The 18682-nt window shown below is 42.7% G+C and overlaps 1 protein-coding gene across 2 annotated transcripts; it reads right to left on the bottom strand.

Annotated features, from left to right (window-relative positions):
* Nucleotides 1–4179: 4179 nt before the first annotated feature.
* Nucleotides 4180–18362, bottom strand: LOC135558609 (carbonic anhydrase-related protein-like). 2 transcript variants are annotated; one of them, XM_064992538.1, is made up of 10 exons: nt 18117–18362; nt 17836–17856; nt 15384–15575; nt 14981–15105; nt 13541–13636; nt 11706–11768; nt 11012–11060; nt 10719–10831; nt 6098–6287; nt 4180–4455 (listed from the first exon to the last, which is right to left on the bottom strand). In XM_064992538.1, the coding sequence occupies exons 1-9, from the start codon at nt 18187–18189 to the stop codon at nt 6153–6155; spliced, it is 867 nt and encodes a 288-aa protein (XP_064848610.1). In that variant the 5' UTR covers nt 18190–18362; the 3' UTR covers nt 4180–4455; nt 6098–6152. The 2 variants fall into 2 exon arrangements, with proteins under 2 accessions (XP_064848610.1, XP_064848611.1); XM_064992539.1 differs by lacking the exon at nt 17836–17856.
* Nucleotides 18363–18682: the final 320 nt, after the last annotated feature.

The following is an 18682-nucleotide window of genomic DNA, read 5'->3' as shown; positions in this document are numbered from 1 at the left end:
GGAGCTAGAAGCCAACCGAAATATCTCAACAAATATTAGCCTATGAGTCTCCTGAAGTTATTATACATTATTAAACCAGACCTGCCCATGTGCACTGAGTATACAAAACATTAAGAACACCTGTTCTTTCCATGACATCGACTGACCAGGTGAATCCAGCTGAAAGTTAAAAATGAATAGGAAATATAGTCAAAACGTTGACAAGGTTATAAATAATGATTTTTAATTGAAATAATAATTGTGTCCTTTAAACTTTGCTTACGTCAAAGAATCTTCCATTTGCAGCATTTACAGCCTTGCAGACCTTTGGCATTGTAGTTGTCAATTTGGTATGTTAATGTCACGTTCTGACCTTTATTTCCTTTGTTTTGTCATTATTTAGTATGGTCAGGGCGCGAGTTGGGGTGGGCAGTCTATGTTTGTTTTTCTATGATTTTGGGATTTCTATGTTTCGGCCTCGTATGGTTCTCAATCAGAGGCAGGTGTCATTAGTTGTCTCTGATCATACTTAGGTAGCCTGGGTTTCACTGTTTGTTTGTGGGTCATTGTCTATGTTTATTGCTTGTGTCAGCACAGTTCTTATGATAGCGTCACGGTCGTTATTTGTTTATTGTTTTTGTACAGTTTACCTCGTGTTTTTCGTAATCTATTAAATGATGCATTCACACCACGCTGCGCTTTGGTTGCTTCTTACGACGATCGTGACAGGTAATCTGAAGAGATTTGACCCCATGCTTCCTGAAGAACCTCCCACAAGTTGGATTGGCTTGATGGGCAGTTCTTAAGTACCACACGGTCAAGCTGCTCCCACAACAGCTCAATAGGGATGAGATCTGGTGACTGTGCTGGCCATTCCATTATAGACAGTATACCAGCTGACTGCTTCTTCCCTAAATAGTTATTGCATAGTTTGGAGCTGTGCTTTGGGTCATTGTCCTGTTGTAGGAGGAAATTGGCTCCAATTAAGCGCCGTCCACAGGGTATGGCGTTGCAAAATGGAGTGATAGCCTTCCTTCTTCAAGATCACCTTTAACCCTGTACAAATCTCCCACTTTACCACCACCAAAGCACCCCCAGACCATCACATTGCCTCCACCATGACAGATGGCGTCAAGCACTCCTCTAGCATCTTTTCATTTTTTTCTGCATCTCACGAATGTTCTTCTTTGTGATCCGAACACCTCAAACTTAGATTTGTCTGTCCATAACACTTTTTTCAAAAATTCCTATGTCCAGTGTATGTTTTATTATTGTTTCACCTGTGGATTTGCCCTTTAAACAGCTACATATTATGAAGATACCAAGTGTCACAAACAAAAAGGTCAGCAATAGGCCTACAGCAAATGCAGCATAGAGCATTAATTTTTCACATGTAAATAGCACTTTTCGGTAGTGCTCAAACCTAGCCATTCAATGAGCGCACTATTTATTTTTCCAACTTGAATCAATGAGCCCAATCTGTCCTCAATGACAACAAAATCATAAACAACAGAGCAGGGCTGGCTAAGAAGTCCTTAGTTTTGGGGTTATGCTCAGGTAAAACAATTAGGCTAATCTATACTTCCATATTTCCAAGTCCTATTCTTGAAGATCACAGGGTATAACATTTATTGGAATGACTGGAATTCTGATATATTTACATTAAATCAATGTCTAATTGAATGGTATTACTACATGTGGTAGAAAGCGATGGGTTAGAAGAAGCCTACAAAACCGACCCATAAAGTAAAATTTAACATCCATATGGCCAGCTATGTACAGTGAGGGAAAAAAGTATTTGATCCCCTGCTGATTTTGTATGTTTGCCTATTGACAAAGAAATTATCAGTCTATCATTTTAATGGCAGGTTTATTTGAACAGTGAGAGACAAAATAACAACAAAAAGAATCCAGAAAAATGCATGTCAAAAATGTTATAAATTTATTTGCATTTTAATGAGGGAAATAAGTATTTGACCCCTCTGCAAAACATGACTTAGTACTTGGTGGCAAAACCACAGAGGTCAGACGTTTCTTGTAGTTGGCCACCAAGTTTGCACACATTTCAGGAGGGATTTTGTCCCACTCCTCTTTGCAGATCTTCTCCAAGTCATTAAGGTTTCGAGGCTGACGTTTAGCAACTCGAACCTTTAGCTCCCTCCACAGATTTTCTATGGGATCAAGGTCTGTAGACTGGCTAGGCCACTCCAGGACCTTAATGTGCTTCTTCTTGAGCCACTCCTGTGTTGCCATAACCATGTGTTTTGGATCATTGTCATGCTGGAATACCGATCCACGACCCATTTTCAATGCCCTGGCTGAGGGAAGGAGGTTCTCACCCAAGATTTGACGGTACATGGCCCCGTCCATCGTACCTTTGATGCGGTGAAGTTGTCCTGTCCCCTTAGCAGAAAAACACCACCAAAGCATAACCTCCATGTTTGACGGTGGGGATGGGCAGCATTCCTCCACCTCCAAACATGGCGAATTGAGTTGATGCCAAAGAGCTCCATTTTGGTCTCATCTGACCACAGCACTTTCACCCAGTTGTCCACTGAGTCATTCAGATGTTCATTGGCAAACTTCAGAAGGGCATGTATGTGTGCTTTCTTGAGCAGGGGGACCTTGTGGGCGCTGCAGGATTTCAGTCCTTCACGGCGTAGTGTGTTACCAATTGTTTTCTTGGTGTCTATGGTCCCAGCTGCCTTGAGATCATTGACAAGATCCTCCCGTGTAGTTCTGGGCTGATTCCTCACCGTTCTCATGATCATTGCAACTCCACAAGGTGGGATCTTGCATGGAGTCCCAGGCTGAGGGAGATTGACAGTTATTTTGTGTTTCTTCCATTCGCGAATAATCACACCAACTGTTGTCATCTTCTCACCAAGCTGCTTGGCGATGGTCTTGTAGCCCATTCCAGCCTTGTGTAGGTCTACAATCTTGAACCTGACATCCTTGGAGAGCTTTTTGGTCTTGGCCATGGTGGAGAGTTTGGAATCTGATTGATTGATTGCTTCTGTGGACAGGTGTCTTTTATACAGGTAACAAACTGAGGTTTGGAGTATCCCATTTAAGCGTGTGCTCCTAATCTCAGCTCGTTACCTGTATGAAAGACACCTGGGAGCCAGAAATCTTTCTGATTGAGAGGGGGTCAAATACTTATTTCCCTCATTAAAATGCAAATCAATTTAGAACATTTTTGGCATGCGTTTTTCTGGATTTTCTTGTTGTTATTCTGTCTCTCACTGTTCAAATAAACCTACCATTAAAAGTATAGACTGATAATTTCTTTGTCAGTGGGCAAACGGGGATCAAATACTTTTTTCCCCTCACTGTAAACTTTAACATTGATTTATCCTGCAATTGATGTCCTTCAATTGGTAACATACATGGTTGTCTTTTTCTAATGCCTCTTAAGGGGAAAGTAATCTAAAAGTAACTGAATGTAATCAGATTACGTTACTGAGTTTGGGTAATCCAAAAGTTACGTTACTGATTACAATTTTGGACAGGTAGCTAGTAACTGTCATTCGTGACCTGATTCAGGAAACTACATGTATGTCGCAAGTCACGACTTCACAGGAGAGCCGTTTGGTCATAACCTACCCAACCTTGTTAACGTTTATCCTTTTAAGCTTTGGAAAGAGACCCTTAAACCGAAGACTTGAACCACACACCTTCTCCACCGAATAGCAGGCAGGGGATGAAAAATGGTGATTGCTTTGCAACGCTTGCAGTTAGCCACTAATTCCTTCCACCACCTCATTGTTGAATTTGCGATTTCCAACTTGTTGTGTAATGTTTATGTCCAATGGCCGATGAGCACCAATACTTTTTATCTATAATTTCTCTACATATGACAAGGATTGAAAAGGATTTGGCAGTAGATTGTCGACGTGATTCATGATGATAACAGCTTATCTAGCTTGCTATCTGTGGCCAATGACCTTGAGCCTTCATGGATGGGCACTTCTAATGTAAATCTATGGCAGCACCCAAAGGGGCTTGAACTTTCTAGCTTTCCCTGTAGATTTTGCTGTGACGCAGTGTCTCCGTGACTGACAAGACAGAGCCAATCACAGCTCAACTAGAGAAGATTACCAATCCCTACACTGTATTTTCCGCATGCTGTCCCTCCACAGAAAGCACTGAGCGAGGCTGAAACTGAGCTGCCTTACTCAAGAAAGAAGAAAAGAGACCATGTTTGTATGCGACTTTATTAACTCAATATATATATATTTTTTACATTGTTTGAAAACTGATATATGACACGTATTAATGCCATTGGTTCCAGGTCACAGGTGAAGTAAGCCGGTTGATCTGTCAGCACTGCCTTCATCAACACAGAGTAAAATAGTGCCTTTGTTAGCTCCCTCCCAGTCCAAGTGATCCAATGTAACATAACATCCAACCATCTAGCCGAGTCAGCAAGGTTGTTTCTCCCTCTCCTCTCCTTTATCTCCTCCTCTTGTTTCACTATGAAAAGAAAAAATTTAATATTTTGTAGATGTCGGAACATTCCAGCAATAATGTCGCCCTAAGACTTTGGAAACAAAGGTGGCAGATAGAAGAGCAAAGTGTTATTTTATAAGTCCCTTGTTTTGGATTGGAGTTGTTGGACATTGTGCAATGTTAAGATGTAATATTTTCCGCTCTAAAATCCACAAACTAATATCTTGTTTTCTTTGGATGAGCTATGATGGTTACAGAGCTAGAAATGTGATGTTTTCGGCCACACGTTTTGTCACATAATCCTTAATCCAGAGTACCTACTGGTGCAATAACCTATAAAATCACTTATGCACTTCATATGACTGTTACAATTATATCTAGTAAGTACATGCAATTATGCAGTAGTGACCACTGTCCATTTTGTATTTCCATGGTAAACAGAACTAACATTTGGCAGACCCATTTAACTACAGTACCTGCATTTACAAACATGCTACAATGTAATTACATGCATTATTCCCTTATAATTAACTACGAATGGTTTGGCAATGTAATTTAAGGTATTGCTTAATTAAGCAATTGGAGTCCCTTCAGATCCCCCTTCCTCTATCCCTCTTACTTCTTCCTCTATTCCCCCTTTCCTGGCCCCTCTCAGGTCTGGCCAGGTCACATGACCACTTAAATATCCCTTACCAGAGACAATACTCCACTATCTCTTCCACAGTCCCTCTGGCATTTCCCTCTGTAGCTACATAGCAGCTCACAACTATTATACAACCTTTTCCACCCAGTTGAAACGTTGATATACTTATACTGTCAAACTACCAAACAATGGGCTTATCTGGCTCTTTGATACAATCCTGTTCTTTCTCTTCACTGTTTGCATAAAACAGTTGTGAGTGTTGACACACTTTGTCCATGTGCCCTCAATTGAGCACATCCAAATCCACCCACTCCTTTCAAAATGAGTAATTTGCCAGTATCCTAGGTGTTCCCAATGCTAGCTCTAAAATAGATATAACGCTCCGGTCCACACACACACACAACACAGCTAGTCCTAGATTAGTGGGAGAACTGGGTTAGCTCATTATTACTATAGCTCTGCCACGGCTCCAGTGTTCAGTGGTACCATTATGATTGTACCTCTGGGAAATACCTGGCCTATTTCCGTTAAAGTATAACTTCCAGGGCAAGCCAATGTGAGCCTGATACATGGTTCTTTGTGGTATACATTATTATCCATCAATCCAGGTCATGGAAGAACATAGTCTATGCATCAATATTTTATTTTTATTTAACCCTTTTAAATGAGGCAAGTCAGTTAAGAACAAATTCTTATTTACAATGACGGCCTACTTGTAAAGTTCCCCCCAGCCAAGCCCTCCCCTAACCCGGACGCTGGGCCAATTGTACGCTGCACTATAGGACTCCCGATCACGGCTGGTTGTGATACAGCATGGGCTCAAACCCGGGTCTGTAGTAACGCCTCTAGCACTGCCTTAGACCGCTGCGCCATTCAGGGCCGCTGCTAAACTATTGGCTGTATTGCTAAAAGTACCTCTCCGCAAGAAAGAGGGCCACAACTTCTAAAAAGAAACCTTCTAAGGGCCTGAAACTATATGTGAGGTTGTGAGGGGCTCAGAACAGTCTGACTGTTGACCTTTACCTGTGGAACATGTAGCTAGGGATTCCCCATGGAGGATGGACTGGGGGAGGGGGTGTCACTGGAAGGCAGCACGGACCGTCCTGTCACTAAGGGGCTGAGTGGGGCGGAAGTTGTCTCCCAACATCCCATCGTTTCCCTCAGGAAGCTCAGCACCTTTTAGATGGGACCTCAGCCTCCTGAACTCCTCTATCTGGGAGAGAGGGATGAGAAAGAGAGTGATGAGATTAGGGAAATTAGGGAAATTGAGGAAGAAAGAGAGAGAAGTTACATGGAAGGGAATGAGTGATGATAGATTAATTAAGTGTTCTGTGTAGTGATTATGGTGTGGATAAATATTAGCATTTTACTGAATGCCTGTCCTGGGCTATTTTAGACTCCTCTTTCCATGTAAGCCCTATTATGTTTTTTTTATTATTTTTATTTTCTTATTTCACCTTTATTTAACCAGGTAGGCCAGTTGAGAACAAGTTCTCATTTACAACTGCAACCTGGCCAAGATAAAGAAAAGCAGTGTGACACAAACAACACAGAGTTACACATGGGATAAACAAACATCCAGTCAATAACACAATAGAAACATCTATATACACTGTGTGCAAATGTAGTAATATTGGGGAGGTAAGGCAATAAATAGGCCATAGTGGCGAAATAATTACAATTTAGCATTAACACTGGAGTGATAGATGTGCAGAAGATGAGTGTGCAAGTAGAGATACTGGGGTGCAAAGGAGCAAAATAACAATATGGGGATGAGGTAGTTGGGTGGGCTATTGACAGATAGGCTGTGAACAGGTGCAATGGTCGGTAAGCTGCTCTGACAGCTGATGCTTAAAGTTATTGAGGGAGATATAAGACTCCGGCTTGAGTGATTTTGGTGACAAAACAGATGGCACCGTGATAGACTGCATCCAATTTGCTGAGTAGAGTGTTGGAGGCTATTTTGTAAATGACATCGCCGAAGTCAAGGATCGGTAGGATAGTCTGTTGTACGAGGGTATGTTTGGCAACATGAGTGAAGGACGCTTTGTTGTGAAATAGGAAGCCAATTCTAGATTTAATTTTGGATTGGAGATGCTTATATTAGTCTGGAAGGAGGGTTTACAGTCTAGCCAGACACCTAGGTATTTGTAGTTGTCCACATATTCTAAGTTAGAAACGTCCAGAGTAGTGACACTAGAAGGGCAAGCAGGTGCGTGCAGCGATCGTTTGAAGAGCATGCATTTAGTTTTACTAGCATTTAAAAGCAGTTGGAGTCCATGGAAGGAGAGTTGTATGGCATTGAAGCCCGTCTGGAGGTTTGTTAACACAGTGTCCAAAGAAGGGCCAGATGTATACAGAATGGTGTCGTCTGCGTAGAGGTGTATCAGAGAATCACCAGCAGCAAGAGCAACATCATTGATGTATACAGAGAAAAGAGACAGCTCGAAGATTGAACCCTGTGGCACCCCCATAGAGACTGCCAGAGGTCCGGAACACAGGCCGTCCGGAACACAGGCCGTCCGATTTGACATACTGAACTCTATCTGAGAAGTAGTTGGTGAACCAGGATATGCAGTCATTTGAGAAACCAAGGCTGTTGAGTCTGCCGATAAGAATGTGGTGATTGACAGAGTCGAAAGCCTTTGCCAGGTAGTTGAAGAAGGCTGCACAGTATTGTCTTTTATCAATGGTGCTTATGATATCGTTTAGCACCTTAAGTGTGGCTGTGGTGCACCCAGGACCAGCTCGGAAACCCGATTGCATAGCAGAAAAGGTACAGTGGGATTCGAAATGGTCGGTGATCTGTTTGTTAACTTGGCTTTCGAAGACTTTAGAAAGACGGTAGGATAGATATAGGTCTGTAGCAGTTTGGGTCTAGAGTGTCTCCCCCTTTGAAGAGGGCGATGACCACGGCAGCTTTCCAATCTTTAGGGATCTCAGACGATACGAAAGAGAGGTTGAACAGGCTCGTAATAGAGATTGCAGCAGTTTCGGTGGATCATTTTAGAAAGAGAGGGTCCAGATTGGGGCGGCAGGGTAGCTTAGTGGTTAGAGCATTGGACTAGTAGCCGGAAGGTTGCAAGTTCAAAACCTGAGCTGACAAGGTACAAATCTGTCGTTCTGCCCCTGAACAGGCAGTTAACCGACTGTTCCTAGGCCATCATTGAAAATAAGAATTTGTTCTTAACTGACTTGCCTGGTTAAATAAAGGTAAAATTAAATTGTCTAGCCCAGCTGATTTGTAGAGGTCCAGATTTTGCAGCTCTTTCAGAACATCAGCTATCTGTATTTGGGTGAAGGAGAAGTGGGGAGGCTTGGGCAAGTTGATGTGGGGGGTGCAGAGCTGTTTAGCGGGGTAGGGGTAGCCAGGTGGAAAGCATGTCCAGCCATAGAAAAATGCTTATTGAAATTAGCGATTATCGTAGACTTATCGGTGGTGACGGTGTTTCCCAGGCGGGAGGATGTGCTCTTATTCTCCATGGACTTTAGTGTCCCAGAACTTTTTGGAGTTTGTGCTACAGGATGCAAATTTATTTTTGAAAAAGCTAGCCTTTGCTTTCCTAGCTGCCTGTGTATATTGGTTCCTAACTTCCCTGAAAAGTTGCATATCGCGGGGGCTATTCGATGCTAATGCAGTACACCACAGGATGCTTTTGTGCTGGTCAACGGCAGTCAAGTCTGGAGTGAACCAAGGGATATATCTGTATTAAGTTCTACATTTTTTTAATGGGGCATGCTTATTTAAGATGGTGTAGAAAGCACTTTCAAAGAATAACCAGGCATCCTCTACTGACGGAATGAGGTCAATATCCTTCCAGGGTACCCAGGCCAGATCAATTAGAAATGCCAGCTCGCTGAAGCGTTTTTGGGAGTGTTTGACATTGATGAGGGGTGGTCGTTTGACCGTGGACTGATTACGGACGCAGGCAATGAGGCAGTGATCGCTGAGATCCTGGTTGAAGACAGCAGAGGTCTATTTGGAGGGCAGGTTGGTCAGGATGATATCTATGAGGGTGTGCGTGTTTACAGATTTAGGGTTGTACCTGGTAGGTTCCTTGATAGTTTGTGTGAGATTGAGGGCTTCTCGCTTAGATTGTAGGATGGCCGGGGTGTTAAGCATATCCCAGTTTAGGTCACCTAACAGTACAAACTCTGAAGATAAATGGGCGGCAATTAATTCACATATGGTGTCCAAGGCACAGCTGGGGGCTGAAGGGGGTCTATAACAAGCGGCAACAGTGAAAGACTTATTTCTGGAAAGGTGGATTTTTAAAAGTAGATGCTGGAACTGTTTGGGCACAGACCTGGATAGCATAACAGAACTCTGCAGACTATCTCTGCAGTAGATTGCAACTCCACCGCCTTTGGCAGTTCTATCTTGGCAGAAAATGTTGTAGTTGGGGATGTAAATTACAGAATATTTGGTGGCCTTCATAAGCCAGGATTCAGACACGGTTAGGACATTAGGGTTGGGGGAGTGTGTTATAGCAGTGAATAAAACAAACTTAGGGAGGAGGCTTCTGATGTTAACATGCATGAAACCAAGGCTTTTGCAGTTACAGAAGTCAACAAATGAGAGCGCCTGGGGAATAGGAGTGGAGCTGGGGGCTACAGGGCCTGGGTTAACCTCTACATCACCAGAGGAACAGAGGATGAGTTGGATAAGGGTACGGCTAAAGGCTATAAGAACTGGTCATCCAGTGCTTTGGGAACAGAGAATATAAAAGGAGCCGATTTCTGGGCGTGGTAGAATAGATTCAGGGCATAATGTACAGACAATGGAATGGTAGGATGTGAGTACAGTGGAGGTAAACCTAGGTGTTGAGTGACAATGAGAGAGGTTTCGTCTCTGGAGGCACCAGTTAAACCAGGTGAAGTCTCCGCATGTGTGTGGGGTGTGACAAAAGAGCTATCGAAGACATGTTGAGCGGGACTGACGGCTCTACAGTGAAATAAAACAATAAGAACTAGCCAAGACAGCAGTAGACAAGGCATATTGACATTAGAGAGAGGCATAAAGCAATCACAGGTGTTGATCAGGAGAGCTAAGACAACAAACGGGTAAATGGCGATGAATGGGCAGAGTGGGTCAGTTAGGTACATATAGGACCTGAGTTTGAGGCTGGGGCCGACAGGTAAATAAAATGAGGTACCGTGTTATTGAAACAGTCCAAGGGGCATCAGCTGTGTAGCCGAGTGATCATAGGGTCAAAAGAGCAGCAATAGGCAAGTCAGGGTGCCGTTCGGTTGTCACTACTAAGCTAAGTGAGCAGGGGACACAGCATTCAGAAAAGCTAGTGGGCCGGGGCTGGTAGATGGTTCTTCGGCGACATCATAACAGAATAGCCTGTTGAGACCACATCCTGCGATCACGTCGGCAGTGCACAGTGTACAAAGCAGGTGAATCCAGGTCAAAGCTATGATCCCTTATTGGTGTCACTTGTTAAATACACTTCAATCAGTGTAGATGAAGGGGAGGACACAGGTTAAATTTAAACTTTGAGACATTGATTGTTTATGTGTGTATTAAGAGGGTGAATTGGCAAGACAAAAGATATAAGTGTGACAACTGCTGATGTAAAAATAGATTTATAAAATACATTTGATTGCTTTGACCAGGCCATTGTGTCAGATGGCCTACTTGTAACTGTGAGATAGTGAGTGGGTAGCGGTACAGGATCCAGGTGACGTTCTCACTACATGGAGGTGTGGTCAGGGAGCCCTCATATATCCAGTAGTCTCTCAGGAGGGGGTCTGGAGGGAGCAACAAACACATACCATAACTTCATCTAATACTGTGTCACACCATACATGCAAGCAGGAATTACACACAATTAGATCAAATCAAATCAAATTTTATTTGTCACATACACATGGTTAGCAGATGTTAATGCGAGTGTAGCGAAATGCTTGTAATGAAGATGAAGGACTCACCAGGAAGTAGTGTGTTGGGATTGAAGCATGGTATTATTTTGGTCTTCCCCTGTAAAGATAAGTCAAAACAAAACAAAGAATATTGGTTGTTTTGCTTCATTTGTAATGTACTCTTCATTTAGCCACCATGTCATCTGTACTACTGGACCTCTTCCTTCACATTCTTCACATTCAACATTTCTCCTGTCTAATCTTACATGTTTTACATGGTCTCAAATCAACCTGGAGCATTAATTGCATCAGGGTTCATTATCTATAAATTAATAAATTGCTGCATGCTCCAACTGTTGCAGCTGCTGATTTGTCTTTTAACTGCCTAATTTGATGGTTAATGCTATTTAGGGTAGGGATGTCTTGGGACCTGAACTCCTACCCTTACCCTAACCTTAACCCTAACCTTAACCCTAACCTTAACCTTAACCCTAACCTTAACCCTTACTTTAACCCTTTTAAATGTCAACTTCAATGGAGTAGGGACGTCCCAAGGAGCCCTGATAGCACAGACCCTAATTTGAATGTCTATGTTTTGGATGTCTTCCTCTATCTCTCAGTTAAGCATTGGGCTTCTACACCCATAGGTCATATCAGTAATTTATCATAACATCTGCCCTCTCATCACCATGAAAACTCATAACCACAACATCATCGCCATAACAATATCACTTGGACAACAAAATGGGCGGCAACGTCTTACCTTGTACTGTAAGTCCTGCAGCACTTCTGTTATGGCCTTCAACCCCAGATGCTCCTTCCCTATCTGAAGGAAACAATGTCAAGGGCATTGAGTCAGAAAGAGTTAAGGAAAGAGGGTCCTAACACAGTGGTATTCAAACCTTTTCAGCAGGGACCCTTTTTGACTGACAGAATTTCTGGGGACCCCATTTGTGTTAGCATTTTTTTCAAGACCCCACCCCAAATATAATGACACAACCTTAAAAATACATCCATTTCGATTTTTACATGAACCTCTCTAGGGTATGTAGGGACGCTAGCGTCCCACCTGGCCAACATCCAGCGAGATTGCAGAGCGGCAAATTCAAATACAGAAACACTCATTATAATAATTCAGAAAAGATACAACTATTTTACATAGGTTTAAAGATTAACTTCTTGTGAATCCAACCACGGTGTCAGATTTAAAAAATGCTTTACGGTGAAAGCATACCTTACTATTATCTGAGAACATAGCCCAGCAGACAAATCATTACAAACAGTAACCAGCCAAGTAGAAGAGTTACACAAGTCAGAAATAGAGATACAATTAATCACTTACCTCTGATGATCTTCATATGGTTGCACTCAGAAGACATTAATTTATTCAATAAATGTACCTTTTGTTTGATAGTCTCTATATATCCAAAAACCTCCGTTATGTTTGCGTGTTTTCTTCAGTAATCCACAGGTTCAAAAGCAGTCACAACAGGCAGACAAAAAAAATCCAAATAGTATCCATAATGTTCGTAGAAACATTTCAAACGATGTTCATAATCAATCCTCAGATTGTTTTTAGCCTAAATAATCAATAATATTTCAACCGGTCAATAACGTCGTCAATAGAACGGCAGTCTCTGTCGCACGCATGAAAAAGCTCTGTGACACGGCAGGGTCCACTCATTCAGACTGCTCTTACTCCCTCATTTTTCAGAATACACGCCTGAAACAATTTCTAAAGACTGTTGACATGTAATGGAAGGCATAAGAATTGCAATTTGAGTCCTAAGTCAATGGATACTTTAATGGCATTCAATAGAATACTACAACAACAACAAAAATCCTACTTCCTGAATGGAAATTAGTTCTGTTATACTCACAGACACTATTTTAACAGTTTTGGAAGTTTTAGAGTTCTATCCAAATCTACCAATTATATGCATATCCTATCTTCTGTGCCTGAGTAGAAGGCAGTTTAATTTGGGCACGCTTTTCATCCAAAATTCCAAATGCTGCCCCCTACCCTAGTGAAGTTTTAACAAATAGCCTTCAATTCATTAAATTTTCATCTCTTAACAAAATTCAAATAAACCATTTAATGGCCCATACAAAAATCTGTACTCTTACGAAAAAAAAAATATTTTTTAAAATTAAAAATTAATAATTTGGCGACTCCACTGCAGTTTTTGCGACACCGAGTTTGAATATCACTGTCCTAACATATAAGCATTATGTTGTGACGTTAACAGCTGTAAACATGGGGCTGCTGACATGAGTCCCGCCAGGATGTGGTGGTGGCGGGGGAAACTCTTCGAGCTTTCAAGAACTAGAAGGGTTCACTTAAAACAGACGGTTTTATACATTTAGTAAGCCTCAAGCCAGCTCACGTCAATCAAATGTTATTGTGGTTATTTGTGGTTATTTGAATGTTGGGGGTTTTCTCAGTCCAATTGAAAAACAAGTGGATGGATATATGTAGACTTTAGTGTCAAAGCTCATATGATATAAATTACAGTACCAAGTTGGCAAGTCCCTAAAAACCATACAGACCACGAGAAGAGAGGACTCATATCACTACAGAGTGAACCAAATCAATACCTGCACAAACAGAGCGATGATGAGAACTCCGTTCTTCTTCACCAGAGCTTCTTCCACACTGTTGAACAGCGTTGTGTTCCAGTGGATCAGATGGAGCTGGGGGGGAAGCACACTTATTGTATTATATTTATATTGTATCATATTACAGGGAAGTTGATCACAAAAGAGATCAACCACATTTGATACTCAGAGAAAGAGACAGACAGACAGAAAGATCATAGGCAGAATGAGGCTGTAGACGACAGGGCCGAGACAGAGCAGGTGTATGGGACGTAAGTGCACTCTTCAATTTGAAATAGAGTACCAAGCACCTGTGATAGAGAAGGAAGCTTATAAAGCCGAACCACCAGCGGCATAGCTTCTTCAGGGCCTTTCAAACACTTGTTTACATCAATGGTCTCAGTGATTTGTAAATACATGAAACATAGTAACGAGCTAATATACTGTATAATAATAATAACAATAATATATGCCATTTAGCAGATGCTTTATCCAATGCAACTTACAGTAATTTGTGCATACAATTTTGTGTATAGGTGGCCCCAGGAATTACAACCCTGCTCTACTAACTGAGCCATACAGGACTCTGTTACAAAAGCCCTGACCTTAAATAACCTTGTTTTATGTGAAAATAACATACCAACTCCCTCTAGCTGAGTACTGTGACAGTGGCCTCTAACTGAGACAAACATCCATGGTCATGGCCTTGAAGTAGACTGTGTGTGTGATGGTGTGTGTGTGTGTGTGTGTGTGTGTGTGTGTGTGTGTGTGTGTGTGTGTGTGTGTGTGTGTGTGTGTGTGTGTGTGTGTGTGTGTGTGTTTGGCTGAGACCCATACCTCCATGGGGAAGGCCTTAAAGTTGATGGTGTGTGTGTGTGTGTGTGCGTGGCTGAGACTCATACCTCCATGGGGAAGGCCTTAAAGTTGACGATATGTGTGTGTGTGTGTGTGTGTGTGTGTGTGTGTGTGTGCTGAGTGTGGGGGAAGGCCTTGAAGTTGTGTGTGTGTGTGTGTGTGTGTGTGTGTGTGTGTGTGTGTGTGTGTGTGTGTGTGTTTGGCTGAGACTCATACCTCCATGGGGAAGGCCTTAAAGTTGACGGTGTGTGTGTGTGTGTGTGTGTGTGTGTGTGTGTGTGTGTGTGTGTGTGTGTGTGTGTGTGTGTGTGTGTTTGGCTGAGACCCATACCTCCATGGGGAAGGCCTTAATGTTGACGTGTGTGTGTGTGTGTGTGTGTGTGTGTGTGTGTGTGTGCGTGGCTGAGACTCATACCTCCATGGGGAAGGCCTTAAAGTTGACGATATGTGTGTGTGTGTGTGTGTGTGTGTGTGTGTGTGTGTGTGTGTGTGCGTGGCTGAGACCCATACCTCCATGGGGAAGGCCTTAAAGTTGACGATATGTGTGTGTGTGTGTGTGTCTGTGTGTGTGGCTGAGACCCATACCTCCATGGGGAAGGCCTTGAAGTTGACGGTGTGTTCTGAGCCCCGCTGGTTCTCCTTGCCCCAGTGGAAGCGCACCTCATGCAGCTCATACTCGTGGTCACTTGGCAATGGGCCACCAGTTACCACTGCAGGAAACCCAGAGCGTCAAGAGCAGACACAAGAAATGAAGACCATATTAAATATTGGGGGTTTTGAATGTAGGTCTGAATTCTGGTGCAACTCTGATTTCTCTATGTGTGTATCACACGCAGCACACAGTCATTGACTCAACGCTCAGTTATTACGGTTAATGTGAGCTCATTGAAAAGGTGTTTGCAAGATCCTCAGTCTAGTGGAGTGTTCAGGTACAGTTAACCCATTCATTGTTTTGATGATGCTATGGTAATGTAATATCAACTTTCACCTGATTTGGACCTCAGAATGATGCGTGCGGTGTGTCCATCGTTGATGACCTCACAGTCCCGACACACCACATAATTGGGCGTGAGCCCCACGTCCAGGAGAGAGGGGTCATAACGGGCCTCCCGGGAGTTCAGGTTGATCGGGGACTGGTACTCCCCATTCGCATCAGGGAACAGCAAACCCCACTCTACACCTGAAAACCCACATAACTTAGACTTAAACTCCACCAAATGCTCTCCTTAGAGTAACCTCAGTGAGGTTACAACCTCTGGCTTGCACTGAGACCTCCATGCAGAGTCCTCTATGGTGTGTGGTGAAGTCACAAAGTGGTGACGGAGTATATCTGGTGGAGTGTAAATCCAGCCTTTGAATACACAAGCAGCATAAACAAAGTATACCTGAGGACACACAAATGTGTATGCACACACACGCACACACACTGAAGCTAAACTGGGCTAAGAGTACGCCAATCGCTGAGTGTCACTGAACTGAGCACCTAGGGAGTCTGTACCAGGAATAACCCTCACCAGAGGGACACAAGGATGTTCTTGATCTTCTTTCTTAACACCGCTCACACTTCCTCTCTTTTTACTGGATCCTCTTCCTCTCTGTCTATACCCTACTGACACCATCTTCCTCTCTGTCTATACCTCACTGACACCATCTTCCTCTCTGTCTATACCTCACTGACACCGTCTTCCTCTCTGTCTATACCTCACTGACACCATCTTCCTCTCTGTCTATACCTCACTGACACCATCTTCCTCTCTGTCTATACCTCACTGACATCCTCTTCCTCTCTGTCTATACCTCACTGACACCGTCTTCCTCTCTGTCTATACCTCACTGACACCGTCTTCCTCTCTGTCTATACCTCACTGACACCGTCTTCCTCTCTGTCTATACCTCACTGACACCATCTTCCTCTCTGTCTATACCCTACTGACACCATCTTCCTCTCTGTCTATACCTCACTGACACCGTCTTCCTCTCTGTCTATACCTCACTGACACCGTCTTCCTCTCTGTCTATACCTCACTGACACCGTCTTCCTCTCTGTCTATACCTCACTGACACCATCTTCCTCTCTGTCTATACCCTACTGACACCATCTTCCTCTCTGTCTATACCTCACTGACACCATCTTCCTCTCTGTCTATACCTCACTGACACCATCTTCCTCTCTGTCTATACCTCACTGACACCATCTTCCTCTCTGTCTATACCTCACTGACACCATCTTCCTCTCTGTCTATACCTCACTGACACCATCTTCCTCTCTGTCTATACCTCACTGACACCGTCTTCCTCTCTGTCTATACCTCACTGACACCGTCTTCCTCTCTGTCTATACCTCACTGACACTCTTCCTCTCTTTTTCACATTTCGTCATACCCCCTCCTTCAATCTTCCACAAAGAGTACAAATCTTATCCTTCTCATTGTCACTTCTTTTCACACTTTGTAAGAACATTCTGTTAGCTAGCGGTCTTAGGTCTCTGCTCTTTCCATAGCATGCCCTGAATTATTTAAAAGTTATTTATCATTTGGCTGTAAGTGTGAAATATTTGTTACTCGTTCCTTTCAATGCAGTAAAATGTCAAACAAGTACACAAATAATAATCAAAAACTAGAACAAGAAATCACAAATGTCACAACGAATCCAGTTAACAACCCAAACAACACTATCAGTAATCCAAATACAATCTATGCGTATACAAACCAAAAATATATACTACCCACTGGGCACAGACGTCAATTCAACATCTATACCACGTTGGTTCAACGTAATTTCATTGAAATGATGTGGAAACCACGTTGATTCAACCAGTGTGTGCCCAGTGGGTAAGAATGACATGTACAGAGGTAGATAAATGACAGTGAGCCATGTCAAGAATCCAGTATATAAATACGCAGTGTGAATAAACAGTGTAACAAAATGCAATGTAGAGTAGTAGATATATTAGAATGAGCTGAGTTAATATATGAATACACAGTGTGAAAAACAGAATAAGAAGAATGTGCGGAAACAGTGAGGCTAAGTTAGTTAGCGCTACAGACAAGTCCTCTCTTCTCTTTCAGTGTATGGATGACTTTATCCCCTACCAACCAGATTCTTTTTTATTTCAAGTCAACACCAATAACAACATTAGTTACTAAAAGTTTAGCTCTTGACTTTAGCTCTTGGTTATAAAAGCTCTCTTTTTTCCCCAGCTACTGGAAACCTTGACAATTACCCTCCAAGAGCCCAGAGGCATTTTGAGACAATGCACACAATGGTGCCCTGGACAAGAGCACTTAAAAGCCCAGAACCATAAAAGCATGGTAGCTAGACCACTACTCTCTTAGAATACTTAATCATGGGTGTGACTCCAGAATCTCAAGCTCAGCTCTATACATCATTTGCATGATCAAGTTACCCCAAAAAGAAGTGCATTGATCAAAATACCCTACCTTCTTTGGGTTCTTTACCTACTGTATGTTAGAGAGAGAGAGAGAGAGAGAGAGAGAGAGAATAGATAATGAAAGAGGGGGAGAGAGAGAATAGAGAACGAGAGAGAGGGAGAGAGAAGAGATGGCTATTTTTTTTCTGTTTATATCTGAGAAGAAAGAATTTCCATATCAATGCATGCATTGTTTAGTGCCCAAATGGTAAAGAAAGTTATGTTTTGTGAGAGAAAAGGAAACAAGTGTTCAGTACACAAGTGTTTACTAAAAACCTCCAAAGCCCTTACCTTCCTGATATCCCCAGTCCAGATCATCCTTCCCAGGGTAGTAGTCAGACTCCTCAGTCATGCTGTCTGCCATGGCAGTATGGAACAAGTCTTTTTACTGAACACACCTGCTTTGATTTGATGTCAAAGTCTTTGGCTTTTGATTTGATCCGTTTTCTTTCTTCCTGCTCAGTCCATCTAATAGGAGAGAGTGAAAGTCTCTCTCTCTCGGCTGCAGTGTAGACTCTCCCATCAACAGACACTCGAGGTAAGTTTCAAAACTCTCTTTCAGCACTAGCAGCCCACAGAGTCCCCGCCCCACACAGACAGAGATTGGATTGGACGAGTCAAGTCCTTGTCAAAGTGGAGCACCTTTTAAAAAGCTCAGCAATTCACTGTGGTGTAAGGAAAGGAAGATCTGTGTGTGTGTGTGTGTGTGTGTGTGTGTGTGTGTGTGTGTGTGTGTGTGTGTCTGTTGGGGTAAGTGTGACACACACTTACCCCACCAGACATGTCAACAAGAGTCTTTTCATAGTCCGCAAATCCAGAACAAATTCAAGAAAGCTTACAGTATTATATAGAGCCAT

This window comes from Oncorhynchus masou, chromosome 17 (genome assembly GCF_036934945.1).
Source record: "Oncorhynchus masou masou isolate Uvic2021 chromosome 17, UVic_Omas_1.1, whole genome shotgun sequence".
In the NCBI taxonomy this organism is placed as follows: Eukaryota; Metazoa; Chordata; class Actinopteri; order Salmoniformes; family Salmonidae; genus Oncorhynchus; species Oncorhynchus masou.
Note: the sequence above shows the minus strand (reverse complement) of the source record. Positions and strands in the feature narration are given on the sequence as shown.

Excerpts from the sequence above, each read along its gene's own strand:
- LOC135558609 (XM_064992538.1), bottom strand. The coding sequence starts at position 18,189 with ATGGCAGACAGCATGACTGAGGAGTCTGACTACTACCCTGGGAAGGAT. Across the intron at positions 17,857-18,116 it reads GGACTGGGGATATCAGGAAG|TAGGTAAAGAACCCAAAGAA; the intron begins GTAAGGGCTTTG and ends TCTAACATACAG. Across the intron at positions 15,576-17,835 it reads AGGTAAAGAACCCAAAGAAG|GTGTAGAGTGGGGTTTGCTG; the intron begins GTAGGGTATTTT and ends GTGGGTTTTCAG.